At 47.1% G+C, this 25,079-nt stretch overlaps 1 protein-coding gene across 1 annotated transcript in view; it reads right to left on the reverse strand.

The window, feature by feature from the left end:
* The window catches only part of LOC107123880 (endophilin-A3), a 47,996-nt gene that overhangs the window by 4,066 nt on the left and 18,851 nt on the right, over positions 1 to 25,079 (reverse strand). Inside the window, exons 2-8 of the mRNA XM_015427222.1 lie at positions 16,932 to 17,000; positions 10,148 to 10,220; positions 9,540 to 9,683; positions 8,315 to 8,448; positions 6,539 to 6,697; positions 1,183 to 1,286; positions 371 to 498 (exon numbers count right to left, since the gene is read on the reverse strand). Coding sequence (XP_015282708.1) covers positions 371 to 498; positions 1,183 to 1,286; positions 6,539 to 6,697; positions 8,315 to 8,448; positions 9,540 to 9,683; positions 10,148 to 10,220; positions 16,932 to 17,000 — 811 coding nt within the window. The remainder of the gene's footprint in view (positions 1 to 370; positions 499 to 1,182; positions 1,287 to 6,538; positions 6,698 to 8,314; positions 8,449 to 9,539; positions 9,684 to 10,147; positions 10,221 to 16,931; positions 17,001 to 25,079) is intronic.

The following is a 25,079-nucleotide window of genomic DNA, read 5'->3' on the forward strand; positions in this document are numbered from 1 at the left end:
CCCTTTTGCTTCCCCATCTGACATAACTTCCGGTGATGTCAGGGGGCATGGCATATGCTAATGAGCTATTATGCTAATAGCCTAGTAGCTCATTAGCATACCTTATGCTAATGAGCTCCTGCAGCTCTTTTTCTATGAAATGACCCCTGATCAGGTGCATATGCATTCAAGAGCGCATGGTTTGAATGGTCAGCTCTCCAGGTTTACAGAAAAGAACCTCAGGAAAGAGTAGTCTAAAATTAAGTGAAAGGCACATCTACAGACGTCTTTTCATTGTGAAGAGGGCAGCACTCCCTTCTCTTAGCATCTCAGCAGACGTGCTCTCAACAGATCTTGTGGAAGAGCTAATTTCACAACTCCCCATGCTCACCTGATGATTTTAGTGGAGAACTGAACGAAATGCCATTGTGCTGTTGGCCATCGCATAGTTCCAACGTCGTTGTTATCACTGATTTTGGCTTGAACTCACGTCTGGGATGACTCGATGCAATGTTTATTCTGAAACAGGGGGGGCAAGAGGCAAACTCTGAAATCATGGAAGCCTGAAGGAACCTGACTCAAGTGTTTCAGCAACTGCCCCATCCCTCAGACTCTCTTCTCACCTGAGAACTCTTTGAAATCATGGGACTTTGCCACTAATCTTAAATAATAATTTTTAACATTTTGAAAAACTTATATGCCACTTTTGCCTCCCACTGTACATTCAAAGTATCTTGCAGCAAGCTAACAGAACACTATAGAATGTTAAGGGTTTTTTGCTGCTGCTTTAATATTGTCTTGTAGTTTCTTGTTATCTAGTGGTTTATGGGCTTAATCTCTTATAGTGTATTAATGTGCAACTGAGGTGCCCCCTATCAGTAGGGCACACAAATATTATGATTAAAGTAACCAGAATTAATAATAATAAGCCCAGGTTGTCAAAAACCTCAGAAGAACACAGCATAAAGTAAACAGCTAAAACCACACAAAAAGGGAGCTGCGATAAAATCAGCCCTTGATGCTGCTTTATTTCTCGCGTGACCCTCACAACAGGTCAGTGAGGAAGTGCAAGCTGAAAGACTGCGACTGGCCCCAAGGGCTTCCAGAAAGCTTCACAGCAGAGTTGGGATAATCCAGATCCACCTTGCATTCTTTGACGGAGGAACGTGATTAAAGACGGATGCAATACATGTTTGCTTGTACCTGTTCTGAAGCTTGCTCTGCAGTTCCTCAAGGATTTCTGTGGACTGTTTGTGGTAGTCAAGTGCAGCTTCCACCAAGACTAGCAACTGGCTGACTTGCTCTACCTGGAAGGGAGAACCAAAGGAAAGCCTCATGGTTTTTAATTGGCTGTCTCAGCAACAGAGATCCAAGCAACTGGTAACACAGGGACTCAGCATACAGCAAAGAGAGGTCTTGTTCCCCTAGATCATAAGGTTTGCTCAAAAAAATTAGACTAGTGCCAGAAAAAGGAACAGATGAGGCATAAGCGCAGAATGAAAATTCAGTGCTGATGCAACTGTCAAATGAAATGGCAGCTACAGAGAGAAGAGGTGCTCTGACAGAAGCAGACTAATTCAAGGTGCTTTTTTAAAAAAAACAGATAAGCATCACCACACCTGCTCATCTGAACTGATCTCAAGGGTTCTGTACAAGCAAAGCTGCCTCTTGTGTTCTGAAGGGTCCCCCAGTTCTACCCTCGTGCCTGCTCACCTCAGAATGGGCACTTAGAATAAGGGCCCTCGTGTGTCCCCAGCTGCCTCCAGCTCCAGAGCGGAATACTCCACATCTCTGCTGCTTTGAGTGGGCTTCTCCCTACCCATGAAACTTGGGGGTCAGAGCCCTAGGGGCTCCCTTCCAAGCCCCATCAGGAGGCACAGGTATCCTGTCCCAGCTACTAACAGGAACAGGTATGTCCACCTATTTTGAAAAGATTAACCACTAGAATAGCCAAAGGCCATTCCGCCGATCCACACTCTGCCTCTTAAAGAAGGTGCATCAAAAATCTTTTAGGAATAATAAACATCCTAAGCTCAATAGTCACTGGATTCCTAAGTAAGCTCAACAGTCACGGGATAAAAGGACAAGTCCTTTTGTGGATCAAAAACTGGCTGATTAATAGGAAACCCGAGAGTAAGTATAAATGGGCAATTTTCTCAGTGGAGGGTGATAAGCAGTGGGGTACCACAGGGATCAGTACTCGGTCCGATGCTTTTTAACTTGTTCATTAATGATTTGGAGTTGGGAGTAAGCAGTGAAGTGGCTAAATTTGCAGATGACACAAAGTTGTTCAGGGTGGTGAAAACCAGTGAGGATTGTGAGGCACTCCAAAGGGATCTGTCGAGGATGGGCGGGTGGGCATCAGCGTGGCAAATGGGGTTCAATGTGGCCAAGTGCAAAGTGATGCATATTGGAGCAAAAAATCCTAACTATAAATACACGTTGATGGGGTCTGAACTGGCAGGGAATGACCAAGAGAGAGATCTTGGAGTCATAGTAAATAACTCACTGAAAATGTCAAGACAGTGTGTGACTGCAATAAAAAAGGCCAATGCTATGCTAGGGATTATTTGAAAGGGAACTGAAAACGAATCAGCCAGTATCATAATGCCCCTGTATAAATCGATGGTACATACTCATTCGGAGTACTGTGTGCAATTCTGGTCACCACACCTCAAAAAGGGATATTATAGCACTGGAAAAAGTGCAGAAAAGGGCAACTAGAATGATAAAAGGGTTGGACCACTTTCCCTATGAAGAAAGGTTCAAGCGCTTGGGGCTCTTTAGCTTGGCAAAATGACGGCTGAGGAGTGACATGATCGAGGTTTATAAGATTATGCATGGGATGGAGCAGGTCAAGAAAGAAGTACTTTTCTCCCTTTCTCACAATACAAGAACTTGTGGGCACTCCATGAAATTGCTGAGCAGTCGGGTTAGAACAGATAAAAGGAAGTCCTTCTTCACCCAAAGAGCGATTAACACATGGAATTCACTGCCACAGGAGGTGGTGGCAGCTACAAGCATGGACAGCTTCAAGAGGTAACTGGATAAACATATGGAGCAGAGGTCCATTAGCCACAAGGTATAGATAGGAACTCACAGGCTGGGGCAGGTGATGCACTGTATTCTTGGTGCTTGGGGGGGGCAACAGTGGGAGGGCTTCTAGTGTCCTGGCCCCACTGCTGGACCTCCTGATGGCACCTGGTATTTCTGGCCATTGTGTGACAGAGTGTTGGACTAGATGGGCCATTGGCCTGATCCAACATTGGCTTCTCTTATGTTCTTAACACCAGTGCGAAGACATAATCATTATATAGGTTACCCTATTTTGTTTTGGAGCCGATAACCACATACTAAAAACACACTCAAAATACAACAGTTATACAACTGTGGACCCATATTAATCTATTTTATGTGTATTGTAAATTTTATGTTGTTTTATGTAAGCCTCGGCCGGGAGGGCAGGGTAGAAATTTAATAAATCAAATCAAATCATTTGTCCCAGAAGACTACTTACCAGCAGAGCTCTGTGAGAACTGAAGCCCTAACTCGTGGCTTTGTGCTGACAGAACTCATCCATTCAGCAAGCATATATACACCACTTTTAAAGGGTTCAACACAAATATGCATAACAGCACATGTATTATCTTCTATAGAAAATACCTGTAGGTACATAAATTATTTCAGTTATCGTTACAACAAGCATGTAAGGTAGGCTGGCACTATTATTCCCATCTTATAGACGGGGAAGGAGCACTGCTTATGTTCTTGGCCTCAGTGCCATGCCAGACCTTGTGCCTGTTTCATAAAGTGTGTGCTCTGCACTGGGGAAGCACGAGAACAAGTGTCTGAAGCTTCCTAGAGTCTTGCCCGAAAGACATTACCAGTATCTACTGGGTCACTGTAATGTTTAGTGGAGCTAGGCCAGACTCCCACTCAGCAGCAAAATTCTTCAAACATTGTTTGCTTTCTTAAAAAGCTGTGAACTGGCAATCCCAGAGAGATGGCTGTGCTGGAGAAGCACACTCCTCTCGCTAGGTGGCAGCCTCCTTAAAGCAATGCACAAGCTGCCATTAAGCCCACACAATGAAAACGATGCAGACTGGAGGATAAGGGGGGAAGACGTCAAGCATTTTCTGACTAGGAAAAGAGAAGGGGTTTTGATTGAATCCCATGGTTCTATAGTAGGGTTGCCAGGTCCCCCTTGGCCACCAGTGGGGAAACTCCTGGCGATTTGGGGATGGAGCCTGGGGAGGACGGGGACCTCAGTGGGGTACAATGACGACGCAGAGTCCACCCTCCAAAGCATCCATTTTCTCCAGGGGAACTTATCACTGTGGTCTGGAGATGAGCTGTAATTCTGGGGAATCCCCTGGTCCCACTCGGAGGCCGGCATCCTTATTCAGACTGCTCTGAAAGGCCTTATTTCTGAGGGTTGCCATCTAATTAAATAGCCTCTGTTAGGGTTGCCAAATCCAGTTTAGGAAATTCCCGGAGATCTGTGGGTGGTGCCCGGGGAGGGCAGAGGTTGGGAAGGGAAGTGACCTCAGCAGGGACCCCACCCTTCGAAGTTGCCATTTCCTCCATGGTAACTGACCTCTGTTGTCCGGAGAGCAGCTGTACTTCTGGGAAACGGCCAGGCCCCGCCGGAAGGTTGGCAACCCTAGACTGTGTTGATGGGGCCTACAACCCTAGGCACTCATGAGCTGCCTCTGTTGAGCTCAGTGTGAGGCAACTTTCTTCTGATGACAACACTTTTAATGGCTAAACTGTGCAACCATTAAAATATTACTAAAGCCAGGTCCCATTCTGAGATAGTGAAGGAAACCTTAAAGTGCTTAAAGTTTCATGAACAGAAAAGGCTTCCTGTTCCCTCAGACCGTACTCTTCTTAACCCTTATGCCATGGAACTGCCTCACAGAATACCTGCACAGCGCCGGCCGCCTCATTTCCGTCCAAGTCCTTCAAAACCCACACGATTGCCCTCATCCTCTACTGAAGCAAAGCCAAAATATGCCACTGAACTGAGTGCACACTCGTTCTCTACTCCCTGCCTCCTCCTCTCCTTCAGTTACCTACGAAGCACGCTGTCAGCCTATCTGACACAGTAGTGTTTCCTAGGTGGTTTCCAGGTTCCTGGCATCCCGAATACCAAGACTCATGGGGAGGAGCTCGTGATGACATCACACTGAATAGTCACATAGTAGTACTTCCACACACTACTACCCATTGTACCACATGGTATCTGTGACTGTGTAGTCACAACCACCCAGCTTTCAAAAAAATGGAAAATGTTTACATTTTTAAAATTATTTTTCACATTCTCATCTCCTATCTGGCTAACCTGAGTCATGAAGACTTCTGAATTCCAGCAGCAGTATTTTTTAAAAGGTTTGTTAGCTATTCTTAACTTTAGGGGAGGGTGGAGCCTGGAAGCCTGCCTAGATCACAGACAGACTTGATTAGTCACAGCCGTGGGTTCCCAGATTCTTGAAGAGGGGACCCACTTTTAAACTCACTGCAACTTTCAGGAGCAGCTTGCAAAGTCGTTCCATGCCACTTTCCCCTCTCTCCTGTCAGTTAAAACTGAACACATTTATATCACCCATTTTTCATATTTACTGTATTCATCCAAAAGGAAAATTAGATCCCCCCCCCCCGGTTTGGCATCAAGAAAAAGCAATAGTTTCCTTATGTTTGCATACTACAACCATGTACAATAATAAAAAGCAGAGAATTGGGGGGGGTAGTTTATCGTACATGGGTAAAAACCGGTAGATATTCTGCATTATAGACAGACAGGGTACATTTCATTTTGCAATTTATGCAGAAGCAAACCCTAAGTTTCCCATTGAGCCCCTTCTCCAAGCTTACCCTGTTCCTCTACCCTCCTCTTCTGGCCACACAACTCACTTTTGGTTCTTCCCTAACAGTTTTAAAAATCAGTGGTGTACCTGCTTAATTAATGAGGAAGGTTTTTTCTTTTTTCTTTTTAAAAAAAACTGCTACTGATCCATGGCTCTTAGAAGAAAGGGGAGGGTGGAGCCTGGAATCCTGCCTAGATCACAGACAGACTTGATTAGTCACAGCCGTGGGTTCCCAGATTCTTGAAGAGGGGACCCACTTTTAAACTCACTGCAACTTTTACCCCACTTTTAGGAGCAGCTTGCAAAGTCGTTCCATGCCACTTTCCCCTCTCTCCTGTCAGTTAAAACTGAACACATTTATATCACCCATTTTTCATGGGTCTTTTGGGTCTTCCCTAACAGTTTTAAAAATCAGTGGTGTACCTGCTTAATTAATGAGGAAGGTTTTTTCTTTTTTAAAAAAAACTGCTACTGATCCATGGCTCTTAGAAGAAACACTCTTCTCTCACCCAGGAGGGAATGCCTCTTCCAAGATGGTGCCTACCAGGAAAAAAACACCTGCAAGACAGTTGCGGCCCACTTCCCAACCCACAGTATGAAAAGCATGGAGTTAGGACGCTGCATCTCTCCCGCATACCCCCTACAGATACGTCTTCCACACTCAAAGATGCCAAACAGCTTGAGGCACTTACGTCATTTTCTAAAAAATTAAACATGCTCCTCTCTGTCAGCTCTTTGGATTCTTCAAACTTTTCCACAGCTTGCTTAACTTCTTCATCTGGTATCTTTCCCAGGCGCTTCTTTTTGTAGTCATAGTCCAATCGTCGACCTTCTAGCTTCTTTAGATGGTGCTATTAAAAAAGGAAGGGGAGGATCCAATTGTTAGAACAAACGGAGCCCCAAATGAACAGGGAGAGGATTTACAAGCATTTTCCTTTGGTAGAAAAACACACTAACATCAATTTATGTGCCAATGGCAAGTCACATGGAGTTCTGCAGGCTACAGAACCCCACGGCATCTGTAAACACTCCAAATATTGGCCACCTTAGTATTCTCAGCAATAAATCCGTACATGCTGGATACTTTGTTCAATGTGAAAGGGCTTCAGATCGTGCAAATTAGAAGCAGGTCTCCACCAAAACACAGCTATCTTTTATATTTAATCTTTTGGTCAGATTCTGTTGTTATAGCATCATCATCAACTTCAGTATACCTACTTCTCAACATGTCCTCTCTGGCCGATAGTGGAGCCATGGACAGACAGAAAAGATCTTTCTGAAAACCCAAGAAGAGCCTCAGATTTGTAAAAAAATCTGAACTCTAAAAACAAACAAAATTTTGGGGGTTAAAACCTCCCAAAATGTTAGGGACAGTGCCTGTAGCTGTAAGAAACACATGCCCTCAGTGGCCATCGCTAGGCAATCACAACAGCACTGCAGCCTTCAAGCCTTGGTTTCTGTCAGTAAAAGACACGGTGAGGAGCAGAGCCATTTCCAGGGCTGTTTTGGACATCGAGAGAGGACTCAGTGGGGCTAGTCCTGGCAGCAACCACCAGGCAATTTGCTTCCACACAACTTAACATGACTTACCCAGACCAAGCTGCTTGCTACTTTTCTACAGCAGCCACTCCCCCGAAAGCCAGTGTGGTGTAGTGGCTAGATTTTCAGATTGGAATCTGGAACACCCAGGCTCCAATCCTCCATGATGCATTGGAACTTCACTGGGTGGCATGTAAGATGCCAGATACAGACTAGGCATCCATGAGGCTCCCTGTGTGACCTTGGAGCAGCTGCCCATGTTTCCACCTAACCTGCCTGACAGTGTGGTGATGAGAATAAAATGGGAAGGCTCCCAAGTGCACCAGCCTGAGGGAATAAACGTGATCCACACCAGTGTTCCCTCTAAGCTGTGTTAGTGTGAGCTAGCTCACAGTTTTTTAACCTCCGGCTCACAGATTTTTGTCTTAGCTCTGGAAGGACGGCTCCAGAGCAAACTGATTTATGCAGCAGCCAAATTGCTCGCTCACCACTTAAATGCCAGTGGCTCACAAAGTGGAATTTTTGCTCACAAGAGTCCACAGCTTAGAGGGAGCACTGATCCACACATGCCCAGTGTTCTACCTGCCCCAACCATGCAACTTTCCAGACCATCCAAAAGTCTAGCTGAGTGTACACTCTGTTTTAAGAGGCTCACTGAAAAACAAAAGACCTGTTTGTTACACTGTTATCTCCAGAGCTGCAGTTTAGATTCCCATCTACCCTACAAGGCTCTTAACTGTGTCCCCCTTTAAGCCACCAGAGCCAGCGGCACCAAACCCATACACTTGTATTTTAAAAAGTCCACAAACAGGAGAAAAGTGACATTTTTCAACAGGGGTTCTGCACAACACAGAACTTAAACATAGCTAATTTTAAAGGTAAAAAATCTTTCAAGCATGGGTGGAATTTCTTTAAACAAAGGAAGTCACCCCGATCTCTTTCAAGTCTTTGTCTTGCAGCAACTGAAGAGGGTCAATGAAGTTCTGTTTGACGTTGATGTCCAGAGAGTCTTTCACTTCGGCCATTTGCTTCATGCTCTCACCCACATCAATCAAAGCAGCACCTTATAGGAAGAAGCAACTTTTAGGCATCATAGATGGTGTTGTATGTTCTTTAAAAAAAATTGAAAAGGCTTAGGAATTAGTTCACAGGCTCTATGTTCGCTCTCTGTTTGCCCAGAAAGAGGCAGTATTCAGACATTCCAGCAAAATGTAATTGAACTCCAATTGGGCATGAACACAATTTCCCACTGCTGCCTGTGTCCTCCTCTCCTTGTCCAGCACATGGCACTTGGAGGATCAAACACTTCCTGGCTTGATCAAGTGCCATTTTGCTGTCATGACAACAATTACGAGCCTCAGTGAACCGGGGTAAGTTTTCTCACACAAACCAGGATTCCAAAGAGGGATTGAAACCAACGTATAGAATCCTGGCTTGTTCCAAGTAAACAAGCTCCAGTCCACTGTGGTGCCTGCATCAGGATGTCACAGTGGCTTGTTGCGTGAGGGAGTGTTCTAGAGCCAAAGCCAGCATAGTGTCATGGTTAAAGAGCTGGACATGGATCTGGGAGATCCATGTTCAAATCTCCCCTCTGTCAATGGAAGCTGGGTGGGTGACCGTCAGCCAGCTGCTTTGTGGAAGGAAGCAAGGAATCAATGGATAAATGATTGACCAAACTGGGGGGGGGGTTGTTGCAGTAGGATTCCCACAACATCTGAATGCAGTGAAAGTCACTTTCTGCTGTTCCATCTTCTTCCCCAGCACCTCCCCTACTGTAAGCCCCTTGGGACACAGACCCAGCCTCTCTGCTTATGGAATACTGTCATGTGTGACGTGCGGGAACATACCGCTAACACTGCATAGCAGCACATGCTCACTGTTATTTATTGAATCATTCCTGATTGAATCACCTGAGAGACTGGCTGAGCTTGGAGCACAAGAACAATAGCCTACCCGGACTCTGGAAGTAACCAATCAAGTAGTAATGTTATGTAAATGGCCTATCACTTGGAATGGGGTGTGGCAATTGCATGCTATTTAACACAGCTGAGGCTCTGGAGTCTTGTCTTGCTCTTGCTAAAATCACTAATAAAGTAGAGCTGATCACTAGACTTGTGGTCTGTTCATCCATGGAACCCACTATTTAACACTCACCAAACATAGATTCCTCTCCAAGTTCTCTCCCGTACCGAATCATGCAGTCCCCAAGCAGCCCCTCTGGCTGTGGGTATCCCGTGGCTTTCACTTGCCCTCGGATCTTGGACACAGTGTTCAACATTCCCAGCTTGGCTCTGGACGCTTAGTGAGAGATGCAAGCAGAGAAATGCAATAAATGAATACTGAAACAAACCCAAAAAACTATCTGTTTTTGAGAAGGGTGAAAATGAGTGTGAATGGGACTGCTACTTTGCCTTTCCATCCAGAAAGATCTCCAAGGTGGCTTACATGAAAGGGGGAAAAAACCAATATAGGTGAGGAATACTTCCTTCCCCTTTAATACTCTATTGGTAATCAAGAGATTACTGTAGTCAATTCTCCCGGGGTTTGCAGAAAACTCTATTCGAGGTCTGTGAGGGTTCTTGGGTCACCATGGGGGGGGGGGGGAGCCACACAGGATTATTAGATAGACTACCACAGAATTCCAATTCCATGGTGAAGACTTTTATTTCTCTTACAGTGCCAAATTATACACTCCTTGCTGAGATAGTTTTCCAAGCATTTTTTTTAACATTATGGACCGAGTTACTGTGATCTTCTTTTACCTGGATTAGGCTGGAGGTATTCTGTGGATTTCGACAGGAGTTCTGCCACCACTTTGTTGGTGACATCAATTTTCTGTAAGAAAAACATCAATAAGCAGGGTACTTCAAGGGAGTGTTCACCATCTGGCAACAGTGCATTCCGGTCTTTACAGATGTTGTACAAAAGCTTACACTTAGTCTGTTGAGTGGATACAGAAGGTACCCTGCCTTCTAAATAAGATTCGGAGGAATAATGTCTCAGGAAGAGGGGTCTCAGCTGGCAGAAGGGAGGACAAAATGGAATCATGGCAGGATGCTGTACGGCATGGCCTTTAGTGAAGCAGGCAGGTCTGCAGGCTCTCTTTTTTAGGTAACCACAATTTGCTATCTGTCTGTCTCTGTGAGGTAGGCGGAACTGAACGTGGATGACTGGCCCAAGGTCACGTAGTGAGCTTCATACCAGAGACACGACTGCCTATACCCTAGGCCACACTCTCATCACTACACCAGGAAGTCTCATCCCCTAAACACACACCTGGCTTATTTTACTCTGGAACCACACAAGAGCGAGCAGATGGGCTTCAGCCAGGGAGAACAGGGCTCAAACCTCTGCTCAGCCAAAACTGGCCACATCAGGTCTTAGCGGAGTTGTACCGGGTGGGGTTGAACCCAGAGATCTGCGAAACGGTCGCTAGCTTGGAGGGCGGCGCTAGCTTGGAGCAAAGAGTGCCAAGAGGCTTTTGAATGCCTTAAATCCCTGTTCACATCAGAACCCGTATTAGCCCATCCCGATGAAAATAAAAAATTCATCGTTCAAGTCGATGCGTCTGACGTAGCCATGGGGGGGGCGATCTTGCAAGAGGGGGCTGATGGGTTAATGCATCCCCTCACCTATGTGTCAAGGAAGTTTAATGACACTGGTTGGTTTGGGAGCAAAACTGGTTGGTTTGGGAGAAGGAGGTGGGGCAATCAGACTGGCGCTCGCCACCTGGAGGCACTGGTTGGAGGGGGCGTGAGTCCAGTTTGAAGTGTGGACTGATCACAAGAACTTGGAAATGCTTAAAACACCCCGGAGCCTCAACGCCATGCAGCTCCAGTGGGCTGATTTCTTTTCCAAGTTTCAATTTACCCTTCATCATTTCCCCGGTTCTGCAAACTCTCTTGCTGACACCCTGTCCCGCATCCGTCAGCATGACAGCCAATGGGAGGTGATTGTAAACTCTATGTTTACACACACTCAACTCAGCAGGGCGGTGATTACGCACAGCCACTCCAGCCCCTCCTCACCTACTACACAGCCAGACCCGGTCCCCACCCCCCTGACGCACCAGGCGGGACATATTGGATCAGTAGGTTTATCTCCACCTTCTTGGAGGGTGACGAGGTGGAATCGGAGGAGGGGTTGGAAGTCAAACCAGATGGGTGTTGGTACCGCGGCAACAAACTGTCTCACATTCCCTACGGGGGGAAGTATTGAATGCGGTACACGGCTCGTAATTAGCTGGTCACCCCGGGTTTGTTAAGTCCTTGCAGCTGCTGCAAAGACAATTCTGGTGGCCGCAGATGCAGAAGGATTTATCAGCATTTGTTAAATCATGTCAAACTTGCGCCATGTGCAAATCCAGACCGGGAAAAACCCCGGGACTGCTGCAACCGCTCCCGACTCTGAGTTGGCCGTGGGAGGTGATCTCCATGGACTTTATCACGGATTTACCCCCGAGTAACACTATGTTGGTCATTTGGGTTGTCATGGATTTATTCTCTAAGCAAGCACATTTTGTCCCATTTGCTTCCCTACCCACGGCAAAAGCACTGGCGAAAGCTTTCTTACTCCACGTGGTCCGCCTACACATGATCCCAGCTAAAGTCATCTCTGATAGGGGGCCCCAGTTCGTTTCCCGGTTTTGGGGGGAGCTTATGAAGCTTATGGGAATCGAACGTGCTTTAAGCAGTGCCTATCATCCCGAGACTGATGGACAGATAGAATGTGTAAACCAAACCTTAGAACAATATCTGCATTGCTTCACTAACTATCAACAAGATGATTGGGTGGATCTTCTACCCCTTGCCGAGTTTCATTCATCTACGGGGATGTCCCCTTTCAAGGCGCTGTATGGATATGACAGTCCCCTGGTGCCTTTCCTGGAGGGACCCACTGAGTTGGGGACGGGAGATGCTGCACAATGGTGTCAGCACCTAAAAGACTCTTGGCCGCTCCTCTGCAAGACATTGAATACGGCCAAGGAAGCATATAAGACTCAGACTGATAAGAGAAGGGTGAAGGGTTGGGCTCTGCAGCCTGGGGATTCAGTGTATGTGTCTACTAAGAACATTCAAGTGTTGCGGCCCAGCCATAAACTAGGGTGGAAATATATCGGGCCGTTTAAAGTAAAACGGATGATCAATGACGTCGCTGTGGACTTAGATTCACCCAAGAACTTGAGGAATATCTATTCTGTATTTCATTTCAGCCTCCTGAAACGGTATTCAGGGTCAAGCCCATGGCGACCATTGCAGCCTGTACCCCCCCAATCATGATCGAGGGTGAGGAACATTTTGAAATCTCGAAGATCTTGAACTCTAAGATCAAATGTGGGAAATTGTTTTATCTGGTGGAATGGCGAGATTTTGGACCCCAGCACCAGGAATGGGTGGAAGTAGGGGATATTTGGGCCCCTAAGTTGTTGCGCAAGTTCCACCAGGAGTTTCCGGATAAACTTTTGGGTGGGCAGAATGTCGGCTATGCTGCCATGATGTTTATGGGCAAGAGTGCAGCTGCTTGACCTGTGTACCAACTGATGCCACATTCCTTTGTCCTTGCTTATCTATGACCTTGCTAGCAGCCTGTGTAGTGCCTTCCCATCAATTACCCGTGGGATAAATTTCGATTCCCAGCCTTGGCTTTAACGGCCTGGGGCCCAATTCTCCCGCACGCAGGAGTCAGGCCAATTGGCCTAGGAGTGGGGGGGTGCATATGAATACCCTATATCCCATTATGCTTGTAGGAAAGTAGCCATTCCTAACAGTGACAATGTTACTGCCTCTATAGCTCTTACATTAAAGTATAACCTTACGATAAGCGTGTACTCCTTTGTTTAGCTGTGGAACCTGACAGCGAGGAACATTTCGAAATCTCGAAGATCCTGGAGTCTAAACTCAAACGTGGAAAATTGTTTTACTTGGTGGAATGGCATGATTTTGGACCCCAGCACCATGAATGGGTGGAAGTAGGGGATATTCGGGCCCCTAGGCTGTTGCGCAAGTTCCACCAGGAGTTTCCGGATAAACCAAGAAACCTCCCGGAATAGCCAGGTGATCTCCCGAAATGTCCGGGAGGGGCTGACTTTTGGGTGGGCAGAATGTCAGCTATGCTGTCGTGATGTTTATGGGCAGGAGTGAATCTGCTTGACCTGTGTACCAACTGCTGCTGCATTCCTTCGTTCCTTATTATCTCTGACCTTGTAAGCTGTCTGTGTAGTGTCTTCCCATCAATTACCCATGGGATTAGTTTCAATTCCCAGCTTTGGCTTTAACGGCCTGGGGCCCAATTCTCCCGCATGCAGGAGTCAGGCCCATTGGCCTAGGGGTGTGGGGGGGATACCCTATATCCCATTATGCTTGTAGGAACGTAGCCATTTCTAACAGTGACGATGTTACTGCCTCTATAGCTCTTACAATAAAGTATAACCTTATGACAAGCATGTACTCAATTGTTTGGGTGTGAAACAGCACATTACATGGTCTCTCAGCCTGTTCCCCCTAATTTACTTATTTTAACCATATTTTCTGCCAAGTAGTTAAATCTGATACTTCAGTTACTGCTATCGTGGGTATGTTCATCATGTGCCCCCCATCGTAGGGAATGGCCTCTCTGACAAGGTTGAGAAGGCTCCCCCTCTCCCGGATTTCCGGAAACAATGTAAAAAGGAATTGTTGAAGAAGGCTTTCTGCACAGATAAACTGGAATGAAATGGTCAGAAGGTTGTACTGGTAAAGGAATAGGGACTGTGACCTACACTAGTGTATTGCTGCCTATCACTGTAAGTATGCTCCAGAATAGGTAGTTTCTATACCACTTAACATGTCCTGTTTAAAAGGTCATAATTCATTCCAGCTCTTTTTGAGTTTTCTGTTTTTTTCAGATTTCTGTAGCCCAAACCCTTTTGTTCACTCAATGTCTTATCCTGCTGGTTGTACTTGACTTACACAATATAAGCGGCCTTGTGTCTCCACATGAAGGACAGACTATAAACAGCACAACAACAACAACAACACTGTCTTCTGGAGCTGGGCTGGGATTATTATTATGATGTTTTGTTCTCAAGACCATTTTTTCAACATTGCTAGTTTTCCAGTAGCTGATCAAGTCCCTGCTCAGGTTACTTTATAGAAGATCCTGCTTCCAGTAGCACATCTGGCCTCTGCCCAGGTTGCCGAACAGAAGAGCCAGTGTCCTGTAGCCCATTTTTCACCAAAGATCCAGGAACCCCAATCTCTGACGCGGTCCTTGTTAACCTGGGCAACAACCAAGTCAGTATAGACTTCAAATTGATTTTCTCAACAACACTGAAGGTGGGGGGGGGGAAGGTTGGGATACATTTAGTCTGACTCCTTAGCAGAGGCCTGTCTGCTATGGGAGACCCTGCCAGCAGCTACGCTTTCAACACCATAGCCCTCTGCTTCACTGGAGCACACAGGCCCCACCAGCACAACAAACTAGCATCCCATGGGTGTCAGCAAGCTGCCAATATGTCTTTTCCATGCATATGAGATGTGTCCATCCCCCCCCTCGCTCCTTCCCTGGACTGGCTTAGACTCTCGTGCGCATGTCCCCCCCTCAACCTCATGCGTTCATCTTCAACTGCATTCCTTTCCATGTACGCTAGCAGTGCTTTGAAGGAACCTTATCTGCCAAGGCTACAGGTGGTTCGCGTTTGGAGGCTTTTTGCTTAGTCTATAATGAACAGTAGTGTGAGAATAGCGTAATTGTTTAATCAGCTACAACCATTGCATTCTCAGGGTTTTGGCGCGATGAGTCCTCAAGGCGGGTGCGGGAACCATATCTATTGGTCCATGTTATTTAAAAATTGCTTTATTATACCTGTCTCAAGCACCTTGTGTTATTCTGAACAGAGAATCTGTTCTAAGTACTTCATGGCTTCAATAAAATAAAACCTTCCTGCAAGTGTGTATTTCATTGTTTGCTGTGAGTCTGACAATGGGGGACTGCTATCACCACTGCTCTTTGTCATTGCCCTACTACCACTCACAATCATTCTCAATAGCAGAGGCCTAGGACACTGTCAACTATGCTGCCATGAGGGTGGTGAGGTTGGTTGTCTTCTAATTGGCTTTGCATTCTTTCTGTGCTTCTTTGCTGCTACAACGCTTATCTCTAAGTATTGCAGGTGGGGAGGTTGATGTCTGGGTTTCTTGGGAACCGTGAGAGAGTGTTTCGTTCCCAGCTTCAGCACTAAACGGCCGAAGCCCTTTCTCCCGCGCGCAGGAGGGTGGCTCATTGGCCAGGGCAGTGGGGGGGTGCATACGAATACCCTATATCCTATTATGGCCCATGGGCAGCCATCATTCTTAACAGTGCCTATGTTAATGCATCTATGTTGTTGTTCAGTCGCACAGTCGAGTCCGACTCTTCGCGACCCCATGGACTAGATCCCGCCAGGATGCATCTATAGCTCTTCAATAAAGTATTACCTTTCCTGATAAGCATGTACTACGTTGTTGGCTGTGGGTTCTGACATTCTGTTAAGAATCCCTTCATTCTCTATCTACGCGCCTCTCTCCCTAACCGAGATGAGCGCTGGAGAGGAGAAACCGAACCCTGCAGAAAAGGAGGAGGAGGATGAGGGAGAAGAGAAAATCCCTGTCTCTATCCTGACCCAGCCGGTGACACCAGTGACCATCACGCCGCCAGTGACCACGGGGGAGAAGGGAGCCGTCCCAAAGATGACATCGACCCTGGTGTTCCTGACCCCATCGGGGCCGCAGCAGCCGCACAGCCCGGGGTATTGGCCAAGCTCCAGGTGGGGCCAGTTCAACCCGGATTCCACTGCAGAGACTTATATGCTTACGCAGGGGCCCCGGAGTAACAGCCGGTTTGACTTGGGATTTACCACTGGAGGTTTTCCCCCGTATGGGGCTTCCTTTGAACCACCACCGGCCCCGTGGGTGACGGAGCGGTCCAAGGCGAGGAGTGGGCGAGTGTCCCCAGATGAGGTACTGGAACTGGCCCACCGAATGGACATAGCAGATCGAGAAAGGCGACAACTGCAAAGGGACCTGGAGGGCCTGTTCCATGTGATTCCGCAGTTGGTGATCCAAGCTATCAGGGAGGAGAGAGAAATGCAACCGGTGGCACCGGTGGAGCCTCCGGCCCCACCGGCTCCCCCGCCGCAGCCCCAGCCTGGGGACGTGCCCAGGCCGGCCCCGGGGGAGGCCCCGGTTCCAGCGCCCCGACCGGCCCACCATACCCAGCACAATTATGTCACCTCTGTTTCTATCTTTATACCCATTCCCACATTCAGCACCTGAATTTCAAAGCCATCTCTCCTTGGTAGTAGCCAAGTCAGCTGACACAAGACACTGGCACCTTCTCCTCAGGAAGTAACCAGAAAGCTTTATGGTGTGTACCCATGTCTGCATGTAACACTCACACCAAGCTCAAGACAGATCTAGAAATTTCACAATGTGCTCATCAGCTGCTCTGAAAAAAATCGAGGTCGGGATGATGAGAGCTGGGGTTTACAAGTAGGAATTGCAATAAACCCTGGATGTCGAGTTGCCTTACCCTTTCCATCTCCTGGAAGTCTTCATCTAGTTTTGTTCCTTCAGCTCCACTGATTTTTTCACTGAATAGCTGTGAGAGAGAAACAGACAGCCTTGGTTACAGCACACAGTAGAAGGGGGGGGAGGGCCTGGCACTGAAGGTCACTGAAAGCTACAGAATGGAGAGTCACACGTGCTGCACTTTAACAATGCAAAGAAAAGTTTGGAGTTAAAAGGGACAGGGTGGGATGAAACAAGGGACAATTTCATACCTTCCAATACTTTACTGAGGAAAAACTGGGACATTAGTTCATCTGTCACATTCATAGGGCTATTCACACATTACACACATGCATTTGTGTTGTATGAACACACAGCTTGCTTCTGTGCGTGTACAGGTGTGTATTCATTCTGATTTTGTACCCAGAAATGAATGCCCTGAAAAATGTAAGGAAGAGATCACACGTACTGGATGCACATTTAATGGACTTGCATACAGTCACAAGAAACACCTTCTCATGTAGCATGGGGGGGGGGGAGGAGCACAAGACTGCAGCACCAGGCTGCACCCCCCCCCCCAGCCATGCACGTTCATGGAAGCATATGGGGTCTTAGTGCTCCTGCACAGGCACGATAATGTCTGTTTTCTACCAGTTTGGGGGCTAAAATCTTTTTTTAAGTAGTTTGGCAATGATGATGAACATTCTCCCTCATGGATTACAGCTGCCTTTACTAACTAATGCCTGGGGAGAGGGAGGGAATGAACGTTAAACCATTTTGTTTCTGGTACAGTCATGCCTCAGAAGGAGCAAAGAAAGAAAGAGAAGGACTTCCTCCTCCTCCTCCTCCTCCTCCTCGGGCTCTAAATAATTGTCTTCTAATTGACCCTTTATACCAGGGATAGTCCCAGAATCCATCTCCTAGTCCCCAGACGATATCTTTGGACAAGAGAAGAATCAGAGTTGGAAGGTACCCCCCAGGGTCATCTAGTCCAACCCCCTGCACAATGCAGGAAAATCACAAATATTTCTCCCCACACCCGCAGTGACCCCTGCTCCAAGTCCAGAAGAGGGCAAACCCCCCCCAAAAAAACACCCTCCAGGCTTCCCAGTCAAACTGGCCTGAAGAACAACTGCTTCCTGACCAGTGTTCCCTCTAAGCTGAGTTAGTGTGAGCTAGCTCACAGTTTTTTAGTCTTCAGCTTACATATTTTTCTCTTAGCTCAGGAAGGATGGCTCCAAAGCAAACTAATTTACGCAGGAGCCAAATGGCTTGCTCACAACTTTAGTGCCAGTAGCTCACAAAGTATAATGTTTGCTCACAAGACTCCACAGCTTAGAGGGAGCATTGTTCCTGACCCCAAAGTGGCAATCGGCATTTCCCTGGGCCTGTAAATTGCATACTTCAATATGCTTGAACAGACATGCATTTTCGGCCCACAATTCCAAACCATAAAGTTGCATGTGGACAAGAGCCTTTCTGTGCATACAGATCTCCTCGGATTAGGACCTAGACCCAACCTGTATTGTGGAACTTGCCAACCAGTTATTCCTGTTTTTTCCAATAGTAGCTACAATGGGATTGATTAGATTAAAAGGAGCCATGGTTCCCTGGCAAAGCAGCTGCTTGGCATGCAGAAAGTTCCATATGCAATCCCTGGCATCTCCAGTTAAAAGAATCAGGCAATAAGTGATGCAAAAGACCCCGAGACCCCTGAGAGCACTGATCACAACAGACTGAGTCAGAATAAGGCAGGGTTGTTTTTTTGGGGGGTGGTATTTTTGCATTGTGCGTGTGTGCCCGACCCTGGAAGTGACTGTTAGGTGGATCTGTCCTGGGACCTGTTTTGTTCAACATCTTTATCAATGATTTGGATGAAGGGATAGAGGGAATGCCTATTAAATTTGCAGGTGATACTAAATTGGGAGGGGTAGCAAATATGGCAGAAGACAGAGACAGGATACAGGAAGAACTTCCTGACAGAGTGTTTCCTCAGTGGAACAGGATTCCTCGGGAGGTGGTGGGCTCTCCTTCTTTGGAGGTTTTCAAACAGAGGCTAGATGGCCATCTGACAGCAATGCCGATTGTGTGAACTTAGGCAGATCATGAGTGGAAGGGCAGGAAGGGTTGCCTCAGTGCTTAGTTCTTGTGGCCCTTTCTTGCACACCCAGGGAAATGCTGATTGCCACTTTGGGGTCAGGAAGCAATTTTTCTCCAGGCCAGTTTGGCCAGGGATCCTGGAGGTTTTCTGTCATCTTCTGGGCCTGGAACAGCGGTCACCGTGGGTGTGTGTGGGGGGGGTGTATTTGTGAATTTCCTGCATTGTGCAGGTGGTTGAACTAGATGACCCTGGAGGTCCCTTCCAACTCTATGATTCTAAGTCCCATGACCTCTGGCGACTCCTACTGGGGCATGGGGGATGTTCAGAGAAGTGGCTTGATAGCCTGCCTCTGCCTCCCGGCCCTAATATTCTTTGGAGGTCTCCCTTCCAATTACTTGCCAGGGCCGGCCCTGCTTAACTTCCGAGATCTGAGGGATCAGGCTTGCCTGGGCTATCCAGGTCAGGGCAGTATAAGGTGGTTTTAAGGTAGCTTGGTCTGTCAAAATGAATTGGGTGATGGGACTGTACTATATTTACCTACTGACTGATCCATTCATTGCTTTCTGTTACCCTTGTGCCTTCTTCATTTCTCTTGTTTCTTCCTCACTGGTGAAATGGAGAATGTAAACCCCACTGTGCAGTCATTTTCCTTAGGTTGATTTGTCAAGTGTGAAGATAGACAGATAACAACTTAATTTTTCCAAGCATGCTTTGATTGGGAAAATTGATCTGTATTGCACAGAGAATAGGCACCCTTTGTTGCAAAGGTATTTTAGGAAAGGTGACTTCCATCTTCTTTGATAACTGAATTTATTTTGAAAATCAAAACATTCAGAAAAATCAAAACAGCCTCCGCCATACATACATCAAAGACATAAAGAGAAGAGAAAGCTTCTGCCAAGCTCCTGGCAAGTTTAAGATTATTACAGGGAAACAAAGCAACCAAGGCTACCTCCAAAAGAGGAAGGGGGGGAAATGCATGTTAATGGAGCAGGAAGGGCTCAGACACTCGGTTTCCTGAACTAATCCCCAGCCAGCAGATCCTTCTGGGGGGTGCCCTAGACCCCACGCCTCTATGTGCCCACAGGGCAGAGTTCCTTGTGGGCCTGGGCACTGCCACACATGTGAGCGGTAGTTTTGAGAGCTTGCTTGGTGCCCACCAGAAGCTCTTCTTATTGCTGTGCCCAGGTGAGTTTTGGGAAGCCACACCAGAACCCAAACTGGGGCTCAGATTCTGTTGCCAAGCCACTGGAGGTGGAATTCGGCCCATCACTACTTTTGTACGGCTGCAGAGTGTTGTGTGCTTGCTATTGAAAACGACATGCATTTTTCTACAATAATCTTTTCTCTGGCAAAGATACTGTCTAGAGGCACATGATGTAATTCTGGCTCAGATAGGAATAGCCCTGTAGTTGGATAGAGGACAGAAACATGCTTGAGAGAAAGCACAGCAGATGAAACCTTGCCAATGCTCTTCACATCTTGTGTTCAGATTTATGACATCTTGAGCAATGTAATACCTCTTGGATCAAGAAAACACTTTCTAAAAAACCCACATGGTGGACCTAACTAGTACATAAAGTTATTTGCTTTGTCAGCAGATAATGAGTTGCCTTTGGGGACTGATCTAAGAATATCCCTGCATGAATTGATCTCCAATATTTCTATCCAGTGCAGCTTCTTACTTGCAGAATTAGGTCTTTGCCGCAGAAGGGCAAGAACACAATAAGCCCTTGCTTCTACCAACATTTGACAGCCTAGGCACACTTCTTCCTGAATTGTATTATGTATGTGCAGTCCAAACATTTTGGCTTTGTAGGGTGGGAGAGTGAGAAACACAAGCCCTCCAAGGTGCCCTTCCATGACATATGGCAGAACTGCGGGAGTCACTGTTCTGAGCACAATTCCTGGTTGGAAGGCTGGTCAGAACAGTGACGGAGAGATGCAATGGGAAGACTCTTCTGAGTCTTCAAGCATTTGAGAGCTGTCACATAGAAAATGGAGCAGAACTGTTTTTTCTTGTGCTAGAAGGTCGGACCAGAATCAGAGGGTTGAAATTAAATAGAAAGAGTTTTCAGCTAAACATTAGGAGGAATTTCCTGACAGAGCAGCTCCTCAGTGGAAGAGGCTTCCTCGGGAGGTGGTGGGCTCTCCTTCTTTGGAGGTTTTAAAAGAGAGGCTAGATGGCCATCGGACAGCAATGCTAAATCCATGACTCACTGTGAATTTAGGCAGATGGTGAGAGGGAGGGCAGGGAAGGGATGAGCCAGTGCTCGGCTCTCGTGGCCCTTTCTTATTGTGCCCAGGGTAATGCCCGTTGCCACTTTGGGGTCAGGAGGGAATTTCCCTCCCGGCCAGATCGGCCCAGGGACCCTGGAGGGTTTTTGCCATCCTCTGGGCACAGAGCAGGGGTCACTGGGGGAGTGGAGGAGGGAAGAGAGTTGTGAATTCCCTGCGTTGTGCAGGGGGGTTGACCCTTGAGGGTCCTAGTTTGAAGCTGATTTTACCACAGATTTTTGTCCAAAAACCAAAGCATTGCCCCTGATGTCATCGACATGCCTACGTCACTTCTGGGTGACGCGGGCACATTCGCATGATGTCACTTCCGGGTGACATGGGCACATCACACAACAACACTGCCAACTCCTGGAACATCCCCCTCCCCCCATCCCTCTGCTGGTGTTTTGGAGGGACCTGGCAACCCTACCTTGTCGAGTGTCCTTTGACCACTCGAATCCCTTAGGAAGAACCCTTGCCTCAGAGAAGAAAACGGCCTCCAGCACAACCAAGACCAAAGCAATGGACTGTGCAGAGACATGACGGGTGAACTCCTCTGTGGATGCATCCCTGGGCCTCGCCAGCCCCTCTTGTTTCCGTCAGCACACAAGCAGCTATCCCACGGCACGCTAGTATCCCCCTGTATGTACACAGCTTGAAAATTACTAGAAGCTGCTTTACAGCGAGATACTATTATGAACCCCAAAGGCTTCAATTACTTTGAATGCTTGCAGCTGCAGCAATGTTATTACTTTCTGTTAACATCTAGAAGTGCCAGCTCTGCTCCACCCCACCGCAGAGAGTCTGTTAAGATATGCCTGGAGGCAAGAAACCTCCGATGGGAGTTGCTGCACCAGTTCAGGCTGATTGCTTCAATTGTGCAAGCCTGAAACGATAAGAACAACCACCCGCTCACAAGAGGCCAAGGCAACAAATTCCTGAACTTCTAATTTGTTACGACGCGGAGATAAAATCTGCAAGTGCCTTTCCAACAATGCAGCTTCTGAGTTCTCAAAATGTACTTATGTTATCTGTAACTAAATATCCCATCAGCGTTAGCCGTGTGATGCAAGTATTGATCGGGGATTTGTTCCACAGCCTCTGCCCAGTGGGCGATTTCTGTGCCTCTGTGCTTCCTCAAGGGCTGCTGCTGGGTAGCAACAGCAACAACAAAAGAGGTCACTTATCCGTCTGAGCAGCCAGTGGGGTTTTCTGTTAGGCCATCAAAAAATACCTACCAGTCAAAACTGCAGACAGCACTGGCCATCAAGAAGACACACCTGCCCACGTACCCTACTGAGGGCCCCTGATACAAGTGTGCTTGGCAGTGCGGAGTGGGGTGGGGAGATGGGCTCATGCAGAGATGCCGAGGATACGGGCTGGAACTCTGGAAATGGAGCTGCAACTGTCTTCTTTCCCTTCTTTCCTCCTCTAAATGGCCCTGGGAGCTGGCTGGCAGGCCCTGTGTGACCCCAAAACCAGCTGTGCAGGGGCCATCAACTGTACCAGCAGCTGCCCCCCCCCAAAAAAAAATTTGCTCAAATTCTCTTCATTTATCATGCAAAAGAGCAGAGTTCGATTTGGTCAAGGTCTTTACTGAATTCCTTGTTAAATTCTCTTTCTCAGGTTACTGGACTTTCCATGGATCTCTTACTTAGGAAATGCTTTGGAAGTGCCATCCCGAAGGCCACTTGTAGTGCACCTGTCTGTATTCCTCTCTCTCACTCACACACAAGAGTTTAAGTGGAGGTTATCTGAACAGCACAGGTGCTCCCAGGCAAGGAGAAATATTTTGCTGGCATGCAGGAAAGAAAGACAGAACTCATCTGCAGAAAATGGAATGGCCCAGGCATGAGCAGATCAGACCAGTATACAAACATTGTCACCAGAACTCTGGTCTACTGCAACTCTTCCCCAAAGTTTCCACACAGAGAAACTTTGCTCTCTGAGGTGTTTGGCAGAATGGACTATACCTCTGCAGACTGTAGGTAGGGAGAGTTACACTTTACATGTTCTCCCATTTTTTGGGGGGGAAACTGCAAATAAAAACAAAACCATCACAACACCAAGATGAAAGGTTCTAATCTAGCCCTCTACAAGCTGTGATAGTTTTCCACTTACAGGGAAAAATTAATGTAGGGAACTTGGTAAAAAAATGTAATTCCCTCCCCTGCAGTGGTACAGTTCTGTCCACCATTTCAGAACCTTGCTGCCTCCTCCTCCTGCATGGGTAGACCAGGTTTAAGAAGGCACACTTGAACCCAGGACCTTCTCCATGCAAAGCAAGTGTTCTGTCTTTGGCCTATCTCCGCTTTACCCCCTGAAGACAAAGAGCCAACAGACTAGGTTAGTTTTTAGGGATCAAAACAGACATGACTCTGGATATCCACAATCAAATGTTCCAGAGTCTTTTTTGCCCCCACGCTTCAGTTCAACACAGCTTTATGGAGCATTTAATATGATCAAGGAAACTGTACGCTGGGGAGGAGCCTCCCCCCATAATTATCCTCCTTCTCCTCACTCTCAAACACCCACACTGAAGCTGCCACAGGCCCCGAGGGGAGAGACAATATGGAGATGTCTATTTTATCAAGTCGTCTGCCTCTCTCACTGAGCCTCACCTCAGATTACAAAAGGCACAGTAGGTGTGCCAGCAGATTAAGGGAGGGAGCTATTTAAAGAGGGCAAATGCTGGGGTAAGAGGCTTCACTCTCCCCCTCTTCCTGCTGTTTTCCCAAAGCAAACTAGCAGTCCCACATGAGAACTTTAAACGGAAGGGAAAAGACATAAATATGAAAATGGATCTCCCATGTCACTTTTGGTTTTGATCCCCACTTTGGAGAAAAGCCTGCATGTGGTCTGTACTGATTCAGGCTGCAGGTGTGTGTGGAACAGGGAAAAAACTCCCTTTTTAAAAGAAAAACCTACATAGCAAGAATTCCAGCCCAACCTTCCTGTCAGGGGAAGTTTTCTGCATGCAGGGATTCTATGTGGAGGCTCATTCAGTCATGGGAACCTGCCAGATACAGGTTTCCTACCGTTCTACCAAGCAAGATATAAATACTAAGCCAAACCACACTCTTCCTATTCCCCTGCTCTTTTGCTTTGCCTGCCTCTTTCACAAACTTTCCTTCCCCTTTGCCGAGCTGTAAAAATAGCGCTACACAGAGCACTGGCCTCTTTCTAAAGCTCCTTGCAGTGGGTGTTTATTGACCTGCTATTGTGGCATTCTACCAGACTAGGAGCCTGAGTGATATTCCTTTAACTCCTCTGTGCTGAGGCTGGATGGCGGGAAATGGAGCCCAACATCACAGGGAAGGGAAGGTGCTTCAGTTGGCCTCAGCCAAAGGAGCAGATAACGAGGCGGGAGAAGCAGGACTGAGGCGGACACGTTGTTGCTCTCCTGCTTTCAAGGCAAAAATTTGCAGGACATCTTGCCTTCTGCACTGTGGGGGTTTTGATGTCTGTTGTAACAAGCTGTTTGTTCGATGTCACGGTGGCCTTGCTGCCCTTCAGTTCTTAGAATTCTTTTTCCACAGCACCACAGATACGTGAACTGGAGCCTGCAACAGACCAGCATCGCTTTCTGCTTGCTGGGTAACAACTACTTTTTTTAAATCATCATCATCATCATTTGTGATAGCTGCAAGACTGCTGGATCAGGAAGCAATTGTCCATAATGTGACTGTAAAGGCAGAAAAATCAGAACCCTGGACAAGCCCCCAGAAACTCAGGCAGCACTGCGATGTATGTGTTTTCATGCAAGCAACACCACAGACACACACAGGAATG

Source organism: Gekko japonicus, unplaced genomic scaffold (assembly GCF_001447785.1).
Source record: "Gekko japonicus isolate JY-2015 unplaced genomic scaffold, Gekko_japonicus_V1.1 scaffold1102, whole genome shotgun sequence".
Lineage (NCBI taxonomy): Eukaryota > Metazoa > Chordata > Lepidosauria > Squamata > Gekkonidae > Gekko > Gekko japonicus.